The sequence below is a fragment of the Octopus sinensis genome, linkage group LG5, assembly GCF_006345805.1.
Source record: "Octopus sinensis linkage group LG5, ASM634580v1, whole genome shotgun sequence".
NCBI lineage: Eukaryota > Metazoa > Mollusca > Cephalopoda > Octopoda > Octopodidae > Octopus > Octopus sinensis.
In genome coordinates this window covers 133,756,206-133,781,506 of record NC_043001.1, presented here as the reverse complement: position 1 = coordinate 133,781,506, position 25,301 = coordinate 133,756,206, and the positions used below count along the sequence as shown (strand labels likewise).

The window sequence follows — 25,301 nt, the reverse complement described above, 5'->3', positions numbered from 1 at the left end:
CGTCAGTTGTTGACTGCTATGACACTGCATCCTTTAAGGCCCTCATGCTTTCCGAAATCCGCCGAAACTACACCTGATTATATATACACTTTAGATGAGTTGTAGTGCACCTGAGCACTACACAATTATTATTATTATTATTATTTTAAATACCACTTCTTTCCAGTTTATAAACATCTATCTATCTGTCAGTCTGTTGAATGGTTGATAAACAGATGTGGTTAACTTCTAGTTGAGGGATTTTTTTGTCTTGCAAGGTACTCGGTGAACCTCTTGGGGATGGTGCCACATAAAAAGCACTAGTGCTGGTGCCATAAAAAAAAAAAAACACTGGTACAGTACACAACCATTAATCTGGCATCATTGGGACCTGGAGAGTACCAGATCATTGATTGCTTAAGAATGGTAGGTTAGGTAAAACATCCTGTAAATCGGAACAAGTTGGTTAATAAGGAAAAGAGAAACGTCAAATGAAATTCTAGTGTAATTTTAATAAAACCCAGGTAAAATAAGTGGTAAAGTACTGGTACACTAATTCTGTTGATGTACACAATGATCATTACTGAGGTGAGTGGGATATCAGGATTGGCATCTTGAGGTGAAGGGCTGTCAGGACTCCCATCTTCATCTTGTAAGGTGAGTGAAATATCAAGAATTGTTGGTGATGGTGGCAGCACATCTGGGTGAGATAATATTGAAGGCACTAGATTTTCAAGCGATGACTCCTCTATTGTACACTTTCTAGCAATTTTTTTAAACATAGGCGCAGGAGTGGCTGTGTGGTAAGTAGCTTGCTAACCAACCACATGGTTCCGGGTTCAGTCCCACTGTGTGGCATCTTGGGCAAGTGTCTTCTGCTATAGCCCCGGGCCGACCAATGCCTTGTGAGTGGATTTGGTAGACGGAAATTGAAAGAAGCCTGTCATATATATGTATATATATATATGTGTGTCTGTGTTTGTCCCCTTAGCATTGCTTGACAACCGATGCTGGTGTGTTTACGATCCCGTCACTTAGCGGTTCGGCAAAAGAGACCGATAGAATAAGTACCGGGCTGACAAAGAATAAGTCCCGGGGTCGATTTGCTCGACTAAAGGCGGTGTTCCAGCATGGCCGCAGTCAAATGACTGAAACAAGTAAAAGAGTAAGAGTAAAGAGTGTATCTTGCAAGCTAAGTTCTTCATGGAATGCTTTTGCTTGTTCCTTCATAAGATCACATGATAGCTTGACACCTTCACTTTCACACAATCTAAACTACTTCATCAATGTGTGATCTAGTTCGCACACACACGCACACACATCATACAACTGGCATCTTTCAGTTTCTGTCTTCCAAATTCTCACACAAGGCTTTGGTTGGCCCAAGGCTATAATAGAAAATACTTGCCCAAGTTGTCATCTAGTGGGATTGAACCTGGAACCATGTGGTTGGAAAGCAAGCTTCTTAACACTTAGCCACGCCTATGAATTTCATAACCTTTGAGAGAACGTGTGTGTGTGTGTTTGTATGTACCTTTGTCTCAACAACATGTGATGGATGTAAATGAGCCCCACCGTCATACAAGCAATGTTCATTGTTTCCAGTCTTCAATGGAAAACATGTCTGACTATGGGTAAATATTACCTTGCTTCGAAACAGGTAGGTGTTAACAACAGGGTGGGTATCCAGGCATATAAAATCTGCCTCAACAAATCCCATCGGACCCATGCAAGTTTGGAAAAATAGACGTTAAATGATTAAATAATGGTGATAATGACATCATATATATATATATATATATATATATATATATATATATATATATATACACCAAAAACAATTAAGATTCAAGTAAATTCCAATGAAATCAAATGAAAATGGTACTTAACTTAGATGCACCAGAATTCTTTATGGTATTAACCATAAAATAATGTGGGGTGATTATAACCAAGAAAAAAGCAACAAGAATGGATTAGTAGTTTAGTACACATTGTACTAAACTACTAATCCATTCTTGTTGCTTTTTTCTTGGTTATATATATCTCTTTCTCTCTTTTACTTGTTTCAGTCATCTGACTGCGGCCATGCTGGAGCACCGCCTTTAATCGAGCAACTCGACTCCGGGACTTATTCTTTTGTAAGCCCAGTACTTATTCTATCGGTCTCTTTTTGCCGAACCGCTAAGTAACGGAGACATAAACACACCAGCATCGGTTGTCAAGCAATGCTAGGGGGACAAACACAGACACACATACATATATATACATATATACGACGGGCTTCTTTCAGTTTCCGTCTACCAAATCCACTCACAAGGCTTTGGTCGGCCCGAGGCTATAGTAGAAGACACTTGCCCAAGGTGCCATGCAGTGGGACTGAACCCGGGACCATGTAGTTGGTAAACAAGCTACTTACCACACAGCCACTCCTGCGCCCATATTATATATATACATATATTCTGTCTGCGATCTTTGGTGATGCAATAAAGTTAACAGTATTCCCTATTGAAGAAGTCTAACAAAACTAATATATGTCCAGCGTTGTCACTCCTAGGTCAAACAGTCCCAATGTATTTTATTTTAATGTATTCAAATTTTAGAGTTGTTTCCTTTCAGTCATTGAAATAATAGTTCTCTCTCTTTATTATAGACGTAATTTGAATTAAAATTAAACATCCTGCAGTCTTTGTTGTAAGAAGTATCTCATTAAACATACCGACCGTCTCTGTATATTAAACCTAACTTGTCAAATGTCGGTGCATTCACTTAATATGTTTACATTTCCTACAAATAAATAGATGTTTCTATGTTTACTCTGATGGCAAAATGCCAAAGGCAAAACTTTTTGTTGATGTAATTCGACACGATTTTCACATTATTATGTTGACTTCGATCATAGCGAAGAAAAAAACAAAAAAAAAAACGTACTGCTTGGAAATTCATTATTGGATAAAAAAACACGGCTGAATTATTAGGAGGGACACGATTGCCTTGTCACCGTTTATTGCAAAGCAAGGTGTGCGACTTTCTTTGCATTTGTTGTTTCACTTTTCTATTTAAGCCAATTGAATTGAAAATATTCTAAAAAATGCCCTTAATAATTTATGGTAAACCACTAGGTGCTGCTCTACCACGTCCACTTAAAGAGTTGTGGGAATTTTTTCCTCCCTTAAAGGTCAGTTTCTATCGATTTTGTTACGTTTTCTCTCTTATTTTATGAATTGTCAAAACCTTATTCTTAAAAATTTTCCTGAATTCCCATTGTTTCAGAGCTTGAAAAAAGCGATTGCATAATCCCATTATGTTGATATAATCGTTTAATAAAAAACTAATTATTAATGCATCTTTAGATAAATATTTTCACGAATTTATATCGATCTCTCTGATTTAAAAAAGGTCCCGCGATCGATTCTTTTTTTCTGTTACGTAGCATAAATGATTATTGGGGGGGGGGGTAATGCAGTTTCGCACCACTCCATGAAAAATGAATTTTTCTGAAAAAAATTGAGAAGACTTCCTCCCGTCCCCCCCCCCATTTTCTCCAAAATTTGTTTATTAAAAAATTCTTTTTTGCCAAAAATCATTGTTTTCGGATAAGGAGATAACAGAAAATTGCCAAGAATCGGCATTGTGAAAATGCCCCCCTTCCTCCCCAACTTCTTCGATTTTGACTTTTTTTTCGCAACACTAATCCTAACACTCTAACACTAACCATACCCCTAAAACCCTAACCATAACCCCCTAACCCTATCCCTAACCGTAAAACCGTATTTGAAAGTACAGAAATGTTTTGAAATTTTTGTCCGAATCCTAACCCCCTAACCCTAAAACCTTAACCCTAACACCATAACCCTAACCTTAAAATCCTAACCCCCCTAACCCTATCCCAAACCCTAAAACTGTAATTACGGAAATGTTTTGAAATTTCTGTCCGAATCTTGATGTCCGTATTTTTCCGCATATTTAGAAAAGAAAAAATTCTTAAAAAAAAATTTTACAATGATTTTTGGAAATTTTTTTCAGATTCAATCATAATCTCAGTATTTCTTGCATATTTTGAGAAAAAAAAATCTGAAAAAAAGTTTAAAATGAAGGAAATGGGGGGGGGGGGGGGTATTTAGAAATGTCAATTTTTGCCAATTTTTTTGCAGATTCGTATTCCCCGTAGCTGAAAGGGGGTAACGGTTTGTGTCGAAAAAAAAAAGTTTAAAAAAAGGGTGGTTTTTGGTGGGGGAGAGGACAGGCAGAAGTCTTGCCAATATGGAACTTGGTGTTTGAATGTTATAGTTACTTCTTGAAGGTTGGTTATAAGCAGTTTTTCAATTGAGCAGGTAGAATAAAAGTATAAACAGACAAACAATTAGTACTGAGTCAGATTATGACATTTAAACATGAAAGTTAGAATTGTTACAGGTAAATAGATTACAAGGGGTTGATAAAAGATCAGTTGAGGCAGTTCATACAGATTATAGTACATGCTAGTATTCTCCTGGAACACTTAAAAAAGGTAAGTCTAAATTATTGGTATTAGGTAAAGCTGGTCATCATAGATAGAATCCGAAGCTGGATGAGAAGAAAGGAGGAAAGGTGTGCAGATAGTCTTTTACAGCTGTTTCGAGAATAGATGTGCAGATGGTGCATTTCACTGCAGCCAACATTATAGTTGCAGTCTTTTCCATCATCAAGGGAACAAAGAGATAGAACCTTAATAGGAAGTAATGATATACTAATAGTGGGGTGTATAGAGAGGTGAGCTTAAAAAGAAGAGAGGTAAAGATTATAAGGCCATAATAAGAGGATGATAGACACTAACAAACATCAGCGAGCTGGCAGAAAGGTTAGCATGCCGGGCGAAATGCTTCGTGATATTTCGTCTGCCGCTACATTCTGAGTTCAAATTCCGCCGAGGTCGACTTTGCCTTTCATCCTTTTGGGGTCGATTAAATAAGTACCTATTTCTTTACTACCCACAAGGGGCTAAACAAAGAGAGGACAAACAAGGACAGACAAATGGATTAAGTTGATTATATCGACCCCAATGCGTAACTGGTACTTAATTTATCGACCCTGAAAGGATGAAAGGCAAAGTCGACCTCGGCAGAATTTGAACTCACAACGTAACGGCAGACGAAATACCGCGAAGCATTTCGCCCGGCGTGCTAACGTTTCTGCCCGCTTGCCGCCTTGATTAAATAAGAACCAGTTATGTATTGGGGGGGGGGTCGATCTAATCGACTTAATCCGTTTGTCTGTCCTTGTTTGTCCCCTCTGTGTGTAGCCCCTTGTGGGCAGTAAAGAAATAAGGAACTAACAAACATGACAAGGGATAGATATATAAAGTTTGAGGGTTTGTGGAAGGTATATAGAAAGAAATGGCTGGGAAGAGGGGTTGCTAAGTGCGATGTGTAGAATAGCATCATCATATGGGGCAAGTAAATTAAAATTATAAATTGGGTGGGGGGAAGCACTCCATCGGTTACAACGACGAGGGTTCCGGTTGATCCGAATCAACGGAACAGTCTGCTCGTGAAATTAACGTGTAAGTGGCTGAGCACTCCACAGACACGTGTACCCTTAACGTAGTTCTCGGGGATATTCAGCGTGACACAGAGAGTGACAAAGCCGGCCCTTTGAAATACAGGTACAACAGAAACAGGAAGTAAGAGTGAGAGAAAGTTGTGGTGAAAGAGTACAGCAGGGATCACCACCATCCCTGCCGGAGCCTCGTGGAGCTTTAGGTGTTTTCGCTCAATAAACACTCACAACACCCAGTCTGGGAATCGAAACCGCGAGTCCGCTGCCCTAACCACTGGGCCATTGCGCCTCCACAAATTGGGTGGACTAGCCACTGGGAAGATAATGAGGCATTACATGAAGAGAAGGTATAGAGTTTCAAGGCGGCAGGGGGGGGGTGAAATACAAGATTAAATATGCCTACTAGCCTATAGCTGTTTTGTATGGTGGTCAATGCAATGTGTGTGTGGGAAGGAAAGGTTATGCTTAACAGAGGAAGAGAGAGGCAAGAAGGTTGAGAAGTGAAGTAAGTATTTGGTTGTAAACCAGCTGACTACAAAGGGATTCAGGCTCACAAGTTTATTACATGTAAGAGAGACAGTGAGTGGGGTTTAGATGTATGCATTGGTTGACATTTATTACGAGATGGTTGTGTGGTAAGTAGCTTGCTAACCAGCCACATGGTTCCGGGTTCAGTCCCACTGCGTGGCACCTTGGGTAAGTGTCTTCTGCTATAGCCCCAGGCCAACCAATGCCTTGTGAGTGGATTTGGTAGACGGAAACTGAAAGAAGCCTGCTGTATATATGTATATATATATATATATATATATATATATATATATGTATGTGTGTTTGTTTGTGTCTGTGTTTGTCCCCCTAGCATTGCTTGACAACCGATGCTGGTGTGTTTACGTCCCCGTCACTTAGCGGTTTGGCAAAAGAGACCGATAGAATAAGTACTGGGCTTACAAAAAGAATAAGTCCCGGGGTCGAGTTGCTCGATTAAAGGCGGTGCTCCAGCATGGCCGCAGTCAAATGACTGAAACAAGTAAAAGAGTAAAGAGAGAGTAATAAGGAAGTAATATTAAAAATCGTAAGTTCAATGAAAAGTATGAATCTGGTTGAATGTGGGTATAGGAGTAGCGTAGGAGTAAACAGATCTTAAAAAATTTGTATGTTAGCTAAGGTGGCAAACTGGCAGAATCCACGGCATACTGGGCAAAATGCTTAGCAGCATTTTGTCCATTGCTACATTCTGGGTTCAAATTCTGCTGAGGTTGACTTTGCTTTTTGCCCTTTCAGGAGTCGATAAAATAAGTACCAGTTGAGCACTGGAGTCAATGTAATCGGTTTACCCTCTCCTGTGAAGCTGCTAGCCTTGTGCTAAAATGTGAAATGAAATTTACTCGACTAAAAGCGGTGCTCCAGCATGGCCGCAGTCAAATGACTGAAACAAGTAAAAGAGTATTAGCTGAGAATATCTTCAGGAAGTAACTATAACATTCCAACACCAAGTCAAACTGCACAGTCATTATATGCGTATTACTTGATGTCATCAGACATATTATCTGAAATGTGTGCGTGCACGAGCGAGCTACAGCCCCTCTCAAAACTAGAAACCATCGATTAAGTATTTGCAACAAAATGATATTAAGTTAAATTGTTGTAATGGAATTACAAGTGGAATGTAGAGTGAACTGAAGAAGTATGGAATGTGAAATTATACAGAGTTTGAGTAAGTGGTGAATTAGGAATAGGAGAAGCAAATAAGGATTTAAGAAAAGAATCATCATCACCGTTTAACTTCTGCTTTCCATGCTAGCATGGGTTGGACGATTTGACTGAGGACTGGCGAACCAGATGACTGCACCAGGCTCCAATCTTGATCTGGCAGAGTTTCTACAGCTGGATGTCTTTCCTAATGCCAAAGTATGTTGAATGATAATCATAGTGAAAGATAAGGGACCAAGGTGCACTACAGACTTATTTAAATTAAATAAGCATATGATGTACTTCTAATTTACATGGGTGAAAATTGTGTGGAGAGATTCAGAGCACTACATTTAGATTTGTGATAAAATCAGTGTGTTTTGAAGAATTTGTAGACACAAGTGGTAAATGCTTCATTTTGTCTGCTCAGTAATTGCTGTGAATTATGCTATAGGATTTGTATAAACTCTTTTAACCCTTTAGTGTTCGCATTATTCTGCCAAAGTTAATCCTTTTTTATCCACATTGTTTTGAACTAATCATGCATTATCTTGAATCTATGAGATTTTGATGAGGTAGCTGTTAATTTTTAAAACAATATTGTAGGGTTGGTGTAAGAGACCAGATCTGGCCAGTTTGAACATAAAACAGGCAGAATAGTTTTGGCCTGATATGGCCGGTTTAAATGCTAAAGAGTTAAGCATAACCAACATGGGTATTTGTACCCAGATATGGTCCACCAGTATTGAGAGTATTAGTAATAGTATGGAGGTATGTACTGTAACAAAGCATTGCTATATCCACCATTTGTTGGTGATTCCTTACTACTCTTGGTGGATGATGTCTGTTCACCAGTCAGGTGACCACTCACCAACTCATGGGTTTGTTTGGGTAATTGTTGTTGGTGAGGGTTTTATGAGGTCAGAGTGCCAATCCTACCTCAATCTCTTTTAGTTGCCTTTTACAATATGCATAGAAACCAATTGGGTTAATATATTTTAGATATTCATTAGGTTTGTCATATGAGAAATGTAATTAAGAGTCAAATAGAAAGTTATGTCTTCCACTTAAAGTTCTTTGGTGATGGCCCTCATTGATACTGATTGAGACTATTGGGAGTGCAAAATAATACCCTCCATCAGGCATTTGCCATATCCTGAACGCCTTACTTCCCTGGGCATGGACACATTGAAACTCTGACGTCTGGCAGCTGACTTGGCAGACACCCATAAAATTATCAACCATCGTACAAACAATAACTCTGAGCACCTTTTCAAACTCCACCCATCTAACACCCGTGGACATATTTACAAAGTCAGAAAACAGCACAGCTCCCATGACTTCAGAAAACATTTTTTCACGCTGAGAGTTGCTGAAGCATGGAACAAACTGCCGGCATCAGTTGTTAGTTGTTGGAGCACTGCATCCTTCAAAACTTCCATGCTTCCTGAGATTCGCCAACACTACACCTGATTTTCTCCCCTCCATACACACACAAGCATGTATCTGACTCATACATTGTTCGCTTTCCAGACATTTCTACATTACTGCATGTACTTTATATGCACTTTCTGACAAGTTGTGGTGCACCTGAGCACTGTATACAATAATTTCATTATTATTCTCTGAACAAAACACCTAGGACAGTGAGTAAGGCAGTTAGCATCATTCCCCAACCAGACTGCCTCTCTGGGCTTCCACGCCAGGTCCCAAGTGGTGTACAAGAGTGCAACAAGCAAGGTTGATGGTGGGACTGACCTGCAGTTGCAGCTCACTTGTTAGTTGATGCCCAACCATTGTCTGATGGTACAGAGTTTCCATTTGGCTGCAATAACCTTCAAACTGTTGGTCTACAACTCCTCTGCCTTGTCAGTTATCCAACGGCCTGCTGCCAACATCTTCACTGTATTCCTGTTATGGGAGGCTAAGGAGTTGCTAGCTCTTGCCCAAGGAGCCACCCCAGTCTATGGAATGTATGTATATATACAGGAGTGTATATATACAGGAGTGTATATATACAGGCGCAGGAGTGGCTGTGTGGTAAGTAGCTTGCTAACCAACCACATGATTCCGGGTTCAGTCCCACTGCGTGGCATCTTGGACAAGTGTCTTCTGCTATAGCCTCGGGCCGACCAATGCCTTGTGAGTGGATTTGGTAGACGGAAACTGAAAGAAGCCTGTCGTATATATGTATATATATATATATATATATATGTGTGTGTGTGTGTGTGTGTGTGTGTGGATGTGTGTGTATATGTTTGTCCCCCTAGCATTGCTTGACAACCGATGCTGGTGTGTTTTCTACGTCCCTCGTCACTTTAGTGGTTCGGCAAAAAGAGACCGATAGAATAAGTACTGGGCTTACAAAGAATAAGTCCAGGGTCGATTTGCTCGACTTAAGGCGGTATATCCAGCATGGCCACAGTCAAATGACTGAAACAAGTAAAAGAGTAAAGAGTATACATACATACATGCATGCATATATTATATATATATGTATATACTTATATATTATATATATATATATAATATATATATATATATATATATATGTATATACTTATATATATATATTATGTATATACTTATATATATATATATATGTATATACTTATATATATATATGTATATACTTATATATTTATATATATGTATATACTTATATATATATATGTATATACTTATATATATATATGTATATACTTATATATATATATATGTATATACTTATATATATATATATATATAGTATATACTTATATATATATATATATATGTATATACTTATATATATATTATATATATATGTGTGTGTGTGTATATACTTATATATATATATATATATATATGTATATACTTATATTATATATATATATATCTATATGTATATACTTATATATATATATATGTATATACTTATATATATATATATGTATATACTTATATATATATATATATGTATATACTTATATATATATATATATATATATGTATATACTTATGTAAATATACATATGTATATTTATATAAGTATATACATACATATGCATATATCCATGTACACACACGTGTGTATGTATGTACGAATTATTTATTTAACATTTTTGCAGCTTTCAAGTAACATTCTTTTATAATTTGTAGGAAGCTTCAATGAAACTCCGAGATATTCCAGTGAAATTGTTAAACCCAAAAGGTTTGTTGTATGTTGGACAGAAAGAATATGCTGGGACATCTCCTGTCGACAGTAAGTTGTGATTATCTTCAATGTTTATCTTACATTTTGACTGGCTCTTCTGCAGTGAAATGAGTTTTTGCAAAACATTCTCGAACATATGGTATTCAACGTGGTATCACAGCTTGACACAGCTATCATGGTAACATGATTTAGCAAACTCATCTAATCTCTGTGAACCTTGCATGTTCAGATTTTAAATGAGAAACTGACAAATCTATTTGGTTCAGCATAAAGCTACACTAGTTTTATCCTTCACTGGTTATGTGGCAGTTAAGTGTGTTCTGTTTAGCAAGTACCTACGCATCCAGTAATAATCTCACGTATCACTTTTGTTGATTTGACTGTCATAAAATATCAAACTGTACTGGTACACTGAAGTGTGGATTTCATCTTTAGTATGTCTTCTTTTATGAAATGTTTTGATAAATTCTTTCCAGTATTATTTGCTTCCTTTCTCAAATGGTCTCAGATGCTGAAGATAACCTGATCATCTTTTTAATTCTAACCTAATTTCTGTGTTGGAACAACTGCTAACATCTTTTTTTCTTAGTAAATTACAAATAAAAATTGTCGAGTTTTCTTGAAATATATGTTGTAGGTGGGCTTGTAAAAAGAAGATGGTATGATTGTCTAAAACTTGTTTGTGTTTCTACACGTTGGAAAGGATACTAGTATTGTTGTTCATTTACGTAGTTAGTAAAGTATTTATTTTAGTGATAGTAGTAAACTTCAGTCAATCACTCTGTTTGCCCTAGTTTAACCTGGCATAGAAATACAAATTCCATTTGCACTTCACGGTTGAGTGGATAGCCGTAGGAAGGGCATCCAGCTGAAAAAACAAACCAACAACTAATCCCTCATAGGTAAACATAAAAACATGGATATAAAACATTAAAAGTGATGTATATTACTTTCTTGCCTTTTAATATAAATATATTACTGGTATATATTTCATATATAACATTTAATATATTGTATATATTTGATTTATTCTGATACATATTTGATATCATTTTCGTTTTAACATCCACTTTTCCATGTTTGCATGGGTTGGACAGTGTTTATTGAGACAGATATTTTACAGCTGGTTGCTGTTCCTGTTGCCAACCCTCATCTATTTTCAATCTTGGTAATATTTTCCCATGTTCAGGCATGTTTTTGCAGGATATTGGAAGTGAATGACACTGCTTGTATAACAGTGATAAGTCATTTTACAATTACCACATGATGTCAAGATGAGGAGACACAAGCATACATACTCTCACATGCTTACACATATCTTTTATCTTTACTTGTTTCAGCCGTTAGACTGCAGCCATGCTGGGGCACCATCTCGAAGAATTTTAGTCATATGAATTGACCTCAATACTTCTTTCCTTTTTTTTTTATGCCTAGTACTTATTCTGTTGGTCTCTTTTACCGAACTGCTAAATTATGAGGATGTAAACACACCAACACCTGTTGTCTAGTGGTAGTGGCAGACAGACACAAAGACACACACACACACAATATATATATATGATGGGCTTCTTTCAGTTTCCGTATACCAAATCCATTAACAAGGCTTTGGTCAGCCTGAGGCTCATTTTCTTCAAAATTAAATATCTAAAGGATGTCTGTGTTGTTAGGTAATCCACTCCACAACTATATTGTTTTGGGTTAGGCGGCGAGCTGGCAGAAACGTTAGCACGCTGGGCAAAATGCGTAGCCGTATTTTGTCTGCCGTTACGTTCTGAGTTCAAATTCCGCTGAGGTCAACTTTGCCTTTCATCCTTTCGGGGTCGATAAATTAAGTACCAGTTATGCACTGGGGTCAATGTAATCGACTTAATCCATTTGTCTGTCCTTGTTTATCCCCTCTGTGTTTAGCCCCTTGTGGGTAGTAAAGAAATATATATTGTTTTGGGTTCCATTCCATTACATGGCACCCTAGGTGAATGTCTTTTACTTAAACCTTCAGTTAATTAAAGCCATGTGAGTGAAATTTGATTAGTGGGAATCATAGAAGCTCACTTGTGGCACCATTCTTGTACTTAAGTGGCTGACATAATCTGTTACTTGGTTTAATACTGTGACCACCACTACCTCCACTATAATCACCATCATCATCATCTTCAGCAGCAGCTGCTGGCCTTTAATTGTCTTTAGTAGAGTCTGCTCTTGTATGCATTCACTGGTCTGAAATCTACCTCCCTTCCTTTGTCCCATCAGTTTCTGAGGTACTGAAAAGGGACAGAGGTACTGAAAAGGGGCAGAGGTACTGAAAAGGGACAGAGGTACTGAAAAGGGACAGAGGTACTGACCTTCCTCTTCTAACCAAGCTTTAACCCTTTAGCATTTAACCCTTTAGTATTTAAACCGGTCATATCTGGCCAAAATATTTAATCTGTTTTATGTTCAAACTGACCAGATCCAGGCCCTCACACCTACCCTACAATGTTATTCTACATTAAGTAATTACACCATCAAGATCTTGAAGATATGAGATAATGCATGATTAATTCAAATCAATGTGAATCAATAAGCATTATGTTTGATAGAATAATCAGAACACTAAGGGTTAAACTGGCCATATCCGGCCAAAAGTATTCTGCTTGTTTTATGTTCAAACTGGCCATATCTGGTCTCTCACACCAACCCTACAATATCATCTTAAAAATTAACAGCTCCCTCATCAAAATCTCACAGCTACAAGATAATGCACGATTAATTCAAAACAATGTGGATAAAAAACCATTAGTTTTGGCAGAATAATGTGAACACTAAAGGGTTAACTAACTAAAATCAGCTGGAGTCAATTTGTTAAAACTTCTTATGTTTCCTATTTTCAGATTCCATATCATACCTAGGAACAGATAGTGCTACAACATGTCACATTGCAGTTCTAAGGGAGACAGGTTTGTAAATTATTTATATTTAGATCAAAGAATATAATGAATATGTGTTGAAAGCAGCAAAGGAAATCATTGTTTATCACCATCATCATCATACTATTTTACTCCATCATTTTACTATTTTCTTGTCTAGCAGTGGTCTGCCCTTGGGTAGGTCCTCTGCATGGAAACCTTCTCCAGCATTCCCTATATGACCTGGGTGTACCTGTACCCTTTCCTGCTACTGTTATGTAGTTTACTGGAACTTCAGTTGCCATGACTGGATGAGATGTATACTGGATTGGTTTCCTGTTGTCTTCTCCAAAAAGAGAGAGTTTGAACTCAGACTGTAGAGAGGCAGAAGATATACTGTAAAGCATTTCTGCTGATGCACTAACAATTCTGCCACTCTCCCATTCACAGAGCAATGTAAAACGAAGTGCTTTTCTCAAGAACACAAGCACTGCATAGTCTGGGAATCGAACTCTTGATCTAGTGATTGTGAATGCAATGTCCTAACCACGAAGCCACTTGCCTTCTCTTTATTATTTTACAGCCCTATAAAATAAGATGTTTATTCCAGAGTTGTAGATTCATAAAATTGCATCAAATTCTTACATTGTTTTATATAACTCCAAGAATAAGAATTTTTTTTAATTAAAAATTTTTGAGGCAAAAAATGTTCAAATTACTAAAATGGAAATATTTCCATAAACTGAAAACAAGAGTATGGTTGGTTAATGCAGGTGGAAGTGAATCACACAAATTGAAAAAAAAAAAAAATTAAAACTGAATCTTTAACATAAAAACTGAAATTTAAATTTGAATTGAAAAATCTAATTTTGACTTGATTTTGAATTTGAATTTTAAAAATTTATCTGTTTTAAAATTTGTCTGTTTTGGTTTCCAGTCTTTTAATTTCTTGGAAAGATTTATTTGAAACCAAAAAAACAAAATCTGAAACAAGGAAAATGACATTTCTTTTCAAATACATTTGGCTAAATCTGAACCAAAAGACATTATTAACCAGTCCAGTATCTTGTTTCTGTCATCATCTATCATTTTCTATATTTACTTTTCAGTATCTGTCACTATCATTATCTATTATTGTGTATCATTATGTGCCCTTATCTGTCATTGACTGTTATTTTGTGTCATTGATTATATCTCATTGTGCGTCATTATCTGTCATTGTGGATCATTGTCATTGCATGCCATTATGTTTCTGTATGTCATTATCTGTCATTGTATGCCTCTGTCAAGGCACCACTAACTACTGTGTAGAGATGACGCTAACTACTGTGATGCAGACATATCTGTATCTGGCCTGGTTATTACAGTTTTTTTCTCATATAATGATCCTTCACATTTTGTTTGTATTGTTTTTATCTATATTGGAATCTAAGTATTTTAAATAATATATTTCATATTTTGCTTATTTAGGCTCTGGAGCCACCTGTATTGGTCATTTTGATGGGTCAGCTACTTACAAAGGAGTTCATGGAATGTTAAAAAATATAATGGATATTGCTGGATCTGTGACTGGCAGGTGAGTTCTTTGAATTAAGAAAAAATTCGAGTCTTAGAGTACAGAAAAAGAAATGCTTAGGAATATTTGAGGGCAAAAGCAGAATTCATCATCATCATCATCACGATCTTCATCATCATTTATTAACTGTCTTACATTCTGGCATGGGTTGGACAGTTTGACAAAATCAACAAGCCAGAGAGCTGCATTTGGCTCTAATGTCTGCTTTGGCATGGTTTTTATGGCTGCTTGCCCTTCCTAATGCTAATCACTTTACAGAGTGGAGTAGGTATTTTTGTAGTACTGGCACATGTAAGGTCACCAAGTAATTCACAAGACCCTTTGAGTAGTAGTATAGTATTGAGGAAAGTGACTTTGTACCAGGTGTCAAGAAGTATGATAGAGATAGCAACAGGTGTCTTGCTATAGGGTAGATACATGGCTATCCCAGCTGAAAGAGAAAAGATGGTGGTGACAAGGTATCAGGAAATACACTCAAGACACAAGAAGGTGAATATAAGAGAGAATAAGGATAAAGAATCAGGAAGATTGGGTAGGTATGTGTGCCAGAGTGTGAAAGGGGAGTGACAAATGGGGAAGAGGTAAATGTATTGAATAGTGAACATGAGTGGAGGCATGGTTAATTCTGAATATCAGTTTTGGATGGGAAGATGAAGTAAATAGGAGTAGGTCAGGGAGGAAGAGGTGATAAGTGGCAATATAAATATGACAAAAATGCAGGGTGGTGGAGAGCCGCAGTATAATAGATAAATTGCCAGCCTCGCCTGGCCCCTGTGCCAGTGACACGTAAAAGCACCATCCGTTTCGTGGCCGTTTGCCAGCTCTGTCTGGCCCCCGTGTTGGCGGCACGTAAAAGCACCATCCGTTCGTGTCCGTTGCCAGCCTCGCCTGGCCCCCATGCCGGTGACACGTAAAAGCACCATCCATTCATGGCCGTTTGCCAGCTCTGTCTGGCACCTGTGTGGGTGGCACGTAAAAAGCACCCACTACACTCACGGAGTGGTTGGCGTTAGGAAGGGCATCCAGCCGTAGAAACACTGCCAGATCTGACTGGGCCTGATGCAGCCTTCCAGCTTCACAGACCCCAGTTGAACCGTCCAACCCATGCTAGCATGGAAAACGGACGCTAAATGATGATGATGATGATGATATCGGTATCTACAGTCAATCGTCGTGACTATGACGGCTCATGGCTTTGGCACGACTTGATAAGTTTGGCTTTTTTTGCTTGAGTTTGCCATTTATTACGATCAATTCCTTTCCACCTCATATTCCCTTTTTGCAGTGTTTTTGGTCTAGGTCTTCCATGGTTTCCTTTCCCCTTGCATAGTTGGGAGTAAAGGAGTTGTCTGGGAGAGAAACCCCCCCAAAAAAAGAGCCATCATCATCATCATCGTTTAACGTCCGTTTTCCGCGCTGGCACAGGTTGGACGGTTCAACCGGGGTCTGGGAAGCCAGGGCTGCACCAGACCCAGTCTGATCTGGCAGTGTTTCTACAGCTGGATGCCCTTCCTAACGCCAACCACTCCACGAGTGTAGTGGGTGCTTTTTATGTGCCACCTGCACAGGTGCCAGGTGGGTCTGGCATCGGCCACGATCGATTGGTGCTTTTAACGTGCCACCGGCACGGAAGCCAGCCAAGGCGGCGCTGGCATCGGCCAGTCTTATATATTTGTATATAAGTTTGTCTTTGTACCCCCATACCACTTGGCAACTAGTAGTAGTTTGGTTACATCCCCATAACTTAGTGGTTCGATAAAAGAGACCAAGAAAATAAATACCTGAGTTTAAGAAAATAAGTACTGGAGTTGATTTGTTTGGCTAAAACTCCAGCATGGTTGCAATCTAATGACTAAAACAAGGTTATGTATATAGAGGATATGAGGAAGTTTTATCAGGATGACTCAACCTAAAAGGTATGTGTTCTGAGTGCTCAAATAGGTGTGTCACTAAAATTCTAGTCAGAACAGCAGTTGAAGTTGTGGTTTGTGATTGTCTTGTTCAAAAAGTGAGTCAGTAGGTATAAGTTAAAGTAGCGAGGAAAAGCATACAATTAGGCAATGCAGGATAAGGATATTTAATTTCATTTAATTCAATCTAAAAAAATTTGCTACTTAATGAGTGGTAAAAATTGCACAAACTTTATCAGTTTTTATTATTTTTATCACTCATTATATAGCAAAAGGTGTTAGATTAAATTAAATGAAATCAAATGTCCTTGTCCTGCCTTGACTAATTGTTTTCCTTTCTTCACTACTTTAACCTATACCTACTGATAGAGAAAAGTTGGACCTAAGAAGCATCAGATGTGGTGTGCAAGAGAGACGACTGTGCTGGTATGGTCATGTGGTGAGAATGGATGAAGTTAGCTGTGTGTAAAAGTGCCACACCCTAGCAGTTGAAGGAACCTGTGGAAGAAGTAGACCCATGAAGACCTGAGATGAGGTGGTGAAGCATGACCTTCGAATATTAGGCCTCTCTGAGGCAATGACTAGTGACTGAGACCTTTGGAAATATGCTGTGCTTGAGAAGACCTAACAAGCCAAGTGAGACCATAACCTCATAGCCTATGCCAGGGGTGTAACCAGCCCACTTAGGCATACCTTTCCTTCATTGGACACTAAACTCTGCTTGCAAAGACCTGTTGAGGCAAGCGAAATCAAATTCGATGACTGGCATCCGTTGCTAGTGGTGCGCTAAGAGCATCATCCGAGCATGATTGTTGCCAGAGCAGCTGGCTGGCTTCTGTGCCGGTGGCACGTAAAAAAGCACCATTTGAGCGTGATCGTTACCAGTGTCACATTTCTGGTACTTGTGCCGGTGGCATGAGAAAAAAAAATTTGAGTGAGGTCGTTGCCAGTGCCTCTGGACTGGCTCCTGTGCAGGTGGCACATATAAAACACCACTTGAGTGTGGGCATTGCCAGTACCGCCTGGCTGGCACTCGTGCTGGTGGCTCGTAAAAGCACCAACTACACTCTTGGAGTGGTTGGCATTAGGAAGGGCATCCAGCTGTAGAAACTCTGCCAGATCAGATTGGAGTCTTGTGCAGCCATCTGGTTCGCCAGTCCTCAGTCAAATCGTCCAACCCATGCCGGCATGGAAAGCGGACGTTAAACGACGATGATGATGATGATATATATGTGTGTGTGTGTGTGTGTGTATATATATATATATATATATATATATATATATATATATGTGTGTGTGTGTGTGTTTGTTTGTTTTCTATTTGTTGCAGTATTTCTAAGTGTGCCATTTAAACATATGGTGTTTAGCTTACAAACCATTTCGATTTGGCTCATTGAATTATTCCAGTTACATCTAGTCATATTTTACTTTCTTTTCCCTTTGCTTAATTACTTCACTTTACTTCTAGTCATTAACCCATTAACATTCAGATTATTCTGTCAAGTGTTATACTTACTTATTCACTTCGATTTGAATTAGTCATGCATGACTAATTTGAATTAGTCATGCATTGTCTTGTAGCTTAGAAATTTCAATGATGTGAGTGCTTATTTTTAGAGTAATTTTGTAGGCTAAGTGTGAGAGACCAGATCTGGCCTTTTTGAACATAAGACAGGTTGAATATTTTGCCTTCATACAGCTGCTTTATGTGATTAAGGGTTAATACAGTTTTCTTTGTAAATCTTTCCTACAATAAACACTAAAATGTATAAATCACATTCCCATTCATGTTTAAATAATGTTACCATTTTACAAATGCATCAACATATGTATGTTGTTTGTATAAAGTAATAACAAAGGTTGGTGGGATTCTCTGTGAAAGCGTTATTACAGGAGAATACTTTGCAAGTAATTCCTCTTAGTTGTAAGTTATACAGTTTGAAAAGTTTTATTTTCTTCAGAGCTAGAGTATTTACATCTAATCTTAATAATACTGAAACTCTAGAAGATGTTTGTTTATTCCCGAAATATCTCAGAAACAGTATATTTTATCTCACATTTTTTTTTTTTACATATTTATTTTCATACATACTTTATGCAGTGCAGTACGAGGTTTTGTGATATTTGGACATCTATTTATTAATGAAAACGATTAAACACAATTTTTGTTTATTATTTCTTGACGAAATATATATATATATATATATATATATATATATATAATATATATATATATATATAAAATACAGTGTACATTTAAATACATTAAGAGGTATCCATCATAGGACTCCCTTACGCTAGAAGGAACAGCTAAATTCCAAACCACTAATTAGGGATAAATTCTTGAAGGGAATGAAAAATAAAAACATTTACCATCTATTTTCTGGATCATGGTTTCTGACGTTTTTTAGCAAATAAAATAATTTGCCAGGCGAAGTCTTCGTCAACAGGTATGCCAAGATTAAACATATAAACATGACGCCAATCCAGCATGTGCCTCTTGCTTATACATTTTAATTTTTCAAATCCACCGCACAAGCACAGTTTTTTATGTGTGTGTATATGTATATATATATATCACTGTGACCGACCAGGCTATCAGATGTTGCTACACATCGCTGGTCACAATGTGCTTCGCATTGTTTTAGCCTTCAAATGATGCCACCCCCTGGCTAAGCAAGCAGGCCAAAAGAAGAAAGAGTGAGAGAAAGTTGTGGTGAAAGAGTACAGCAGGGATCGCCACCACCCCCTGCCAGAGCCTTGTGGTGCTTTAGGTGTTTTTGCTCTATAAACACTCACAACGCCCGGTCTGGGAATCAAAACCGCGATTCCGCTGCCCTAACCACTGGGCCATTGCGCCTCCACATGCATATATATATATACATGAATATATATATGTATATATATTTCGTTTTTGGATTTGGTTTGCAAGATTCTTTATATGAGTTCGTGTGTTGAAGCATATTCTGTTGTGTCTGGGGAGAGTCGTTTTCTTTCTGTGCCTTATAATGTAACACACTCACCGGTAAAATTTCCACTTATTTCTTATTTTTATTTTCCTAAAATTTTCATTGTGTCTTGCAACCTTTTCAATAGTCTTGACTCTGTCCGTTATTTACACTGCGTTCCTTTTTTTTGATTGTGTGCATGTGTGTGGGTCTCTGTGTGTGTGCTTATGCACGCATGCATGTACGTATGTATGTGTGTATGTATGCATGTGTATGTATGTATATATGTGTGTGTGTGCATCTGTATGTATGTATATATGTGTGTATGTATGCATGTGTATGTATGTATATATGTGTGTGTGTGCATCTGTATGTATGTATATATGTGTGTATGTGTGCATGTGTATGTATGTATGTATGTATGTATGTGTGTATGTGTGCATGTGTATGATGTATATATGTGTGTGTGTGTGCATCTGTATGTATGTATGTATGTATGTATGTGTGTATGTAGCATGTGTATGTATGTATATGTGTGTGTGGCATCTGTATGTATGTATATATGTGTGTGTGTGCATCTGTATGTATGTATATATGTGTGTGTGTGCATCTGTATGTATGTATATATGTGTGTATGTATGCATGTGTATGTATGTATATATGTGTGTGTGTGCATCTGTATGTATGTATATATATATGTGTGTGTGTGCATCTGTATGTATGTATATATGTGTGTGTGTGCATCTGTATGTATGTATATATGTGTGTATGTGTGCATGTGTATGTATGTATATATGTGTGTGTGTGCATCTGTATGTATGTATATATGTGTGTGTGTGCATCTGTATGTATGTATATATGTGTGTATGTGTGCATGTGTATGTATGTATATATGTGTATGTATGCATGTGTATGTATGTATATATGTGTGTGTGTGCATCTGTATGTATGTATCCTGTATATTCATGTGCTTGCATGTCTGTGTTTGTGTATTTTCTATGTATGTGTGTGTGAGCGTGTGTTTGTATATGTATGCACCTCTGTCTCCATGTGTGCATGTATGTGTGTTATGCAACTATGTACTATGTTTGTATGTATGGATGCATCTCTATGTGTGGATCCGCGTCTCCATATGTATCCTTGTGTGGAGTAAAGTGTGTGTGTATATATATGATCATGTGTGTCAGTCTCCATTTGCATATACCTATCCATCTGTATGTTGGTCTGTTTATTTTCATATGGATATGTCTAGTCTGTACAGACTAGTTTCAGGGTAGTTGCCCCTTATCAATGCAGAGTAGCCGAACCCGGCAGGCACTGCTGCTGACCGTCTTTTTGAAGGATTATACATCCACTGGTTTCCACATATATATATACATATATATACATATATATATTAAATGAGGCATACTTGAACTCACGGCCGAAACAGCTGTCAGATATGATATAATTATATTTTATATTTCAATTTACTTGTCTAATTATATTTACAATATATTTTGTATAATGTCTTTGCTGTTATGTAATGATGTAATAAAGTATTGATTGGTATTATCTGATGGTTGATGTTTGATTGATTTAAGTATGTTTCTCCATTTTCTTATTTTGTATATATATATATATATATATATATATACATATGTATATATATGTATGACAGATGAGTGGTATGAATGCAGTATGATGATGACAGATGAATGGTATGAATGCAATGTGACTATAAAAACTGACTGATATGGGTTGCAATATAATAGCATGATAGAGGAATGATATGAATGCTGTGTGGTAGCATGTCACATGAGTGATATGTACGCAGTGAGAGTGTGTAACTGAGGGATTGAATACAGGGTGACAAATAAATGGTGTGAATAGCATGACAATTTGACACATGAACGGTATGGAGTGTAGCATGGTCGGGTGGCCACAGTTATTGTCTAATCTATTTTTGTATTCCTGTTGTTATTGATCCCAAGGTCCACTAGCGTCATGCTGACCTTATGTCGATAATGTTTCATCACGACCATCCCATCTTTGCTCAGGCATAGTCTATCTAGGATTATGTTACCCAATATGTACTTCCTTGTTTAAAACAATTGGATGTGATTTTAAGAGAGATTTGCGTGCTATTTTTAGTCGTTTGACCATTACTCAGTAATTTCCATTTATGGTGGTGGTCACAGCAGCAGTGGGCCAGGTGAACTCAACCAGGGAGTGACAGTTACTGATATTCTGTTTTGATAACTGAGGGTTTATATTTCATCAAAGTGTTTGGGAAAGTATGACGCCATTGAAACTGCAGCTATTTCTGTGTGTGTGCATGTGTGGGCGTGTGTTCATGCCTGTGTGTGTGTGTGTTGTGTGTGTGTGTGTGCATGCACACACATATGCATGTGTTAGTGCTCGTGTAGGTGTGTGTATGTGCATGCATGTTTGTGCATGTGTGGGTGTGTGTTTGTGTCAATGCATGTATGTGTGTACTTCTGTGTGTATATTTGGTACACATGTGTGAATGTTTGTGTATGGTGTGATTATGTGTGTGTGTCATTTGTATGTTGTGTGATTGTGTATATGTGTGTGTGTGTGTGTGACTGTTTGTGTGTGTATACATTTGTGTGTTTGTACCTTTGGGTGTAGTTTCTGTATGTGTTGTGTTGTATGTATATTTGCATACGTGTGTGTGCTTTCTGTTTATCAGTTTTGTGCATGTGTGTGTGTATGTGTCTGTGTGTGAGAGTGAGAGAGGAGAGAGAGAAGAGACAGGAGAGCGAGAAAGGAGAAGAGAGAGAGAGAGAGGAGACAGGAGAGCGAGAAAGGAGAAAGAGAGGAGAGAGAGAGAGAGAGAGAGAGAAAATGTTTATTGTGGCATTTAAACCAACATAAACCTTTGTACATAAACCTTCATAATATTAATACATCATTGAAAAACCAAAACCAGCATCACTAGCCTGTTTGTTGGATGCTAGCTTTCATCCCTTCTAATGTCACAATTGATAATAACGCCAACATATATCTATACATTATATATATATATATATATAACAATATACCATATTCAGAACTGTATACTATTATGGACCTCCTCACTGGTTCACATCTGTTTTTTTCTCTCAATGCTAATATAGGCTGGACTGGTGTATTGCAGCACCTTCTGCTAATTCTGGCTGTTCTTTATCATCTGGTACTCATGCTGAGACCCCCTTCGGTCATGACTGACTTTATGATTGCACCTAGGAAGTCACCCTCCCAGGCACAAGTCCGGGCAAGGTTGTTTATGGAAGACCAGCAGTCGCCCATGCATACCAGCCTCCCCTCTCCATGCCACTGGTGTTATCCAAGGGAAAGACAAAGGCTGATATAGTTTGGCACCTGTGATGTCGCAACTCATTTCTACAGTTGAGTGAACTGGAGCAACGTGAAATAAAGTGTCTTGCTCAAGAACACAACAAACAGCCCGGTCCAAGATTTGAACTCACAACCTCACGATCGTAAGCTCGATGTTCTAACCATTGAGCTATGCACCTTCACTACTCATAACAACAGAGAAAAACTGCCAGTCCTGGTTGTTTTTCTATTCTTTTATTCTTTTACTTGTTTCAGTCATCTGACTGTGGCCCTGCTGGAGCACTGCCTTAACGGGTTTTAGTTGAAGAAATCGACCCCAGGACTTATTTGTAAGCCTAGTACTTATTCCATTCTTTGTAAGCCTAATGCCTATTCCATTGGTCTCTTTTGTCATATATATGTGTGTGTGTGTGTGTGTTATATATATATATATATATATATATATAATATTATATATATACATACGTATATATATGTATATATATATATATATATATATATATATATATATATATATATATATATATATATACATCCATACGTATATATATGTATATATATATATAGATTATATACATATACATACGTTATATATGTATGATATATAATATATATATATATATATACATATACATACTATATATATGTATATATATATATATATATATATTATATATATATACATACGTATATATATGTATTTAATATATATATATATATATATATATATATAACATACGTATATATGTATATATATATATATATATATATATCTATATATATACATACGTATATATATTATATATATATATATATATATATTATATATTATATCCATACGTATATATGTGTATATATATATATATATATATATATATATTATATATAATATATATATATATATTGTTATCTTTGTGGTACCAGTGCCGGTGGCACACAAGAAAACCATCCAAACGTGGCCGTAGCCAGTACCGCATCGACTGGCCTCCGTGCTGTGGGCACGTAACAAACACCATCCGATCGTGGCCGTTTGCCAGCCTCATCTGGCACCTGTGTCGGTGGCACATAAAAACACCATCCGAGCGTGGCCGTCTGCCAGTCTCGTCTGGCACCTGTGTCGGTGGCACATAAAAAACACCATCCGAGCATGGCCGTTTGCCAGCCTCGTCTGGCACCTGTGTCGGTGGCACATAAAATCACCCACTACACTCTCGGAGTGGTTGGCGTTAGGAAGGGCATCCAGCTGTAGAAACACTGCCAGATCTGACTGGACTGGTGCAGCCTTCGGGCTCCCCAGACCCCAGTTGAACCGTCCAACCCATGCTAGCATGGAAAGCGGACGTTAAATGATGATGATGATGATATATATATATATATATATATATTATATACACATACGTATATATATGTATATATATATATATATATACACACATGTATATATATATATATGTGTGTGTGTGTATATATATATATATATATATATATTGGAATGGAGCTGGTTACACGTGATTTTGTTGTCACATTTGTTGAAACCTTGCAAAATAACCTTGATGAGAAAAAAATTTAACTCACAAAAAAAAAATCCCATTTCTGGTGAAAATCAATGTTTTCTGGTGACCCCATGGGTCACTGGTAGCCTAGTTACATCTAAGTCTATGAAATATCTATCAACCTATGTATTATTAACCTTTTTGATACCAACCTGCCTGAGTCTGCTTATATAGTTCTGTGATACCAAAGTTCTTGTTAATTTATGTTCCAAACTCTAGATAGATAAGGATATGGTCGTTTCACTAAATTCTTCATTATTTTAAAAATTAATTGAAATAAAGGTTGTGTATTTCAACTGAATTATGGTAACAAAAAGGTTAAGTGTGTAACTGATTTTTGACTTTGTCAGAGATGAAGGTAGTGTCATTCAGACTATACACCCCCCCCCCATACAACCCTGCCCGCCCCCATACGCATGCACACATGTATATCATGACTCATACACTGTTCACTTACCTAACTTTTGTACATAATTCTTCTTTCTTTATTGCCCACAGGGGGCTAAAAACATAGAGGGGGGAGAAACAAGGACATTAAGTCGATTACATTGACCCCAGTGCATGGCTGGTACTTAATTTGTCGACCCCGAATGGATGAAGAGCAGGGTTGACCTTGGCGGAATTTGAACTCAGAAACCCCGCTGGGCATTTCGCCCGGCGTGCTGACGTTTCTGCCAGCTCACCTCTT

At 37.5% G+C, this 25,301-nt stretch overlaps 1 protein-coding gene across 1 annotated transcript in view; it reads left to right on the top strand.

Moving 5' to 3' along the window:
- Window positions 1-2,951: 2,951 nt before the first annotated feature.
- Window positions 2,952-25,301, top strand: part of LOC115211960 (protein N-terminal asparagine amidohydrolase) — a 45,053-nt gene continuing 22,703 nt past the window's right edge. The window contains exons 1-4 of the mRNA XM_036503093.1: window positions 2,952-3,154; window positions 10,345-10,447; window positions 13,270-13,335; window positions 14,755-14,860. Coding sequence (XP_036358986.1) covers window positions 3,068-3,154; window positions 10,345-10,447; window positions 13,270-13,335; window positions 14,755-14,860 — 362 coding nt within the window. The 5' untranslated portion in view covers window positions 2,952-3,067. The remainder of the gene's footprint in view (window positions 3,155-10,344; window positions 10,448-13,269; window positions 13,336-14,754; window positions 14,861-25,301) is intronic.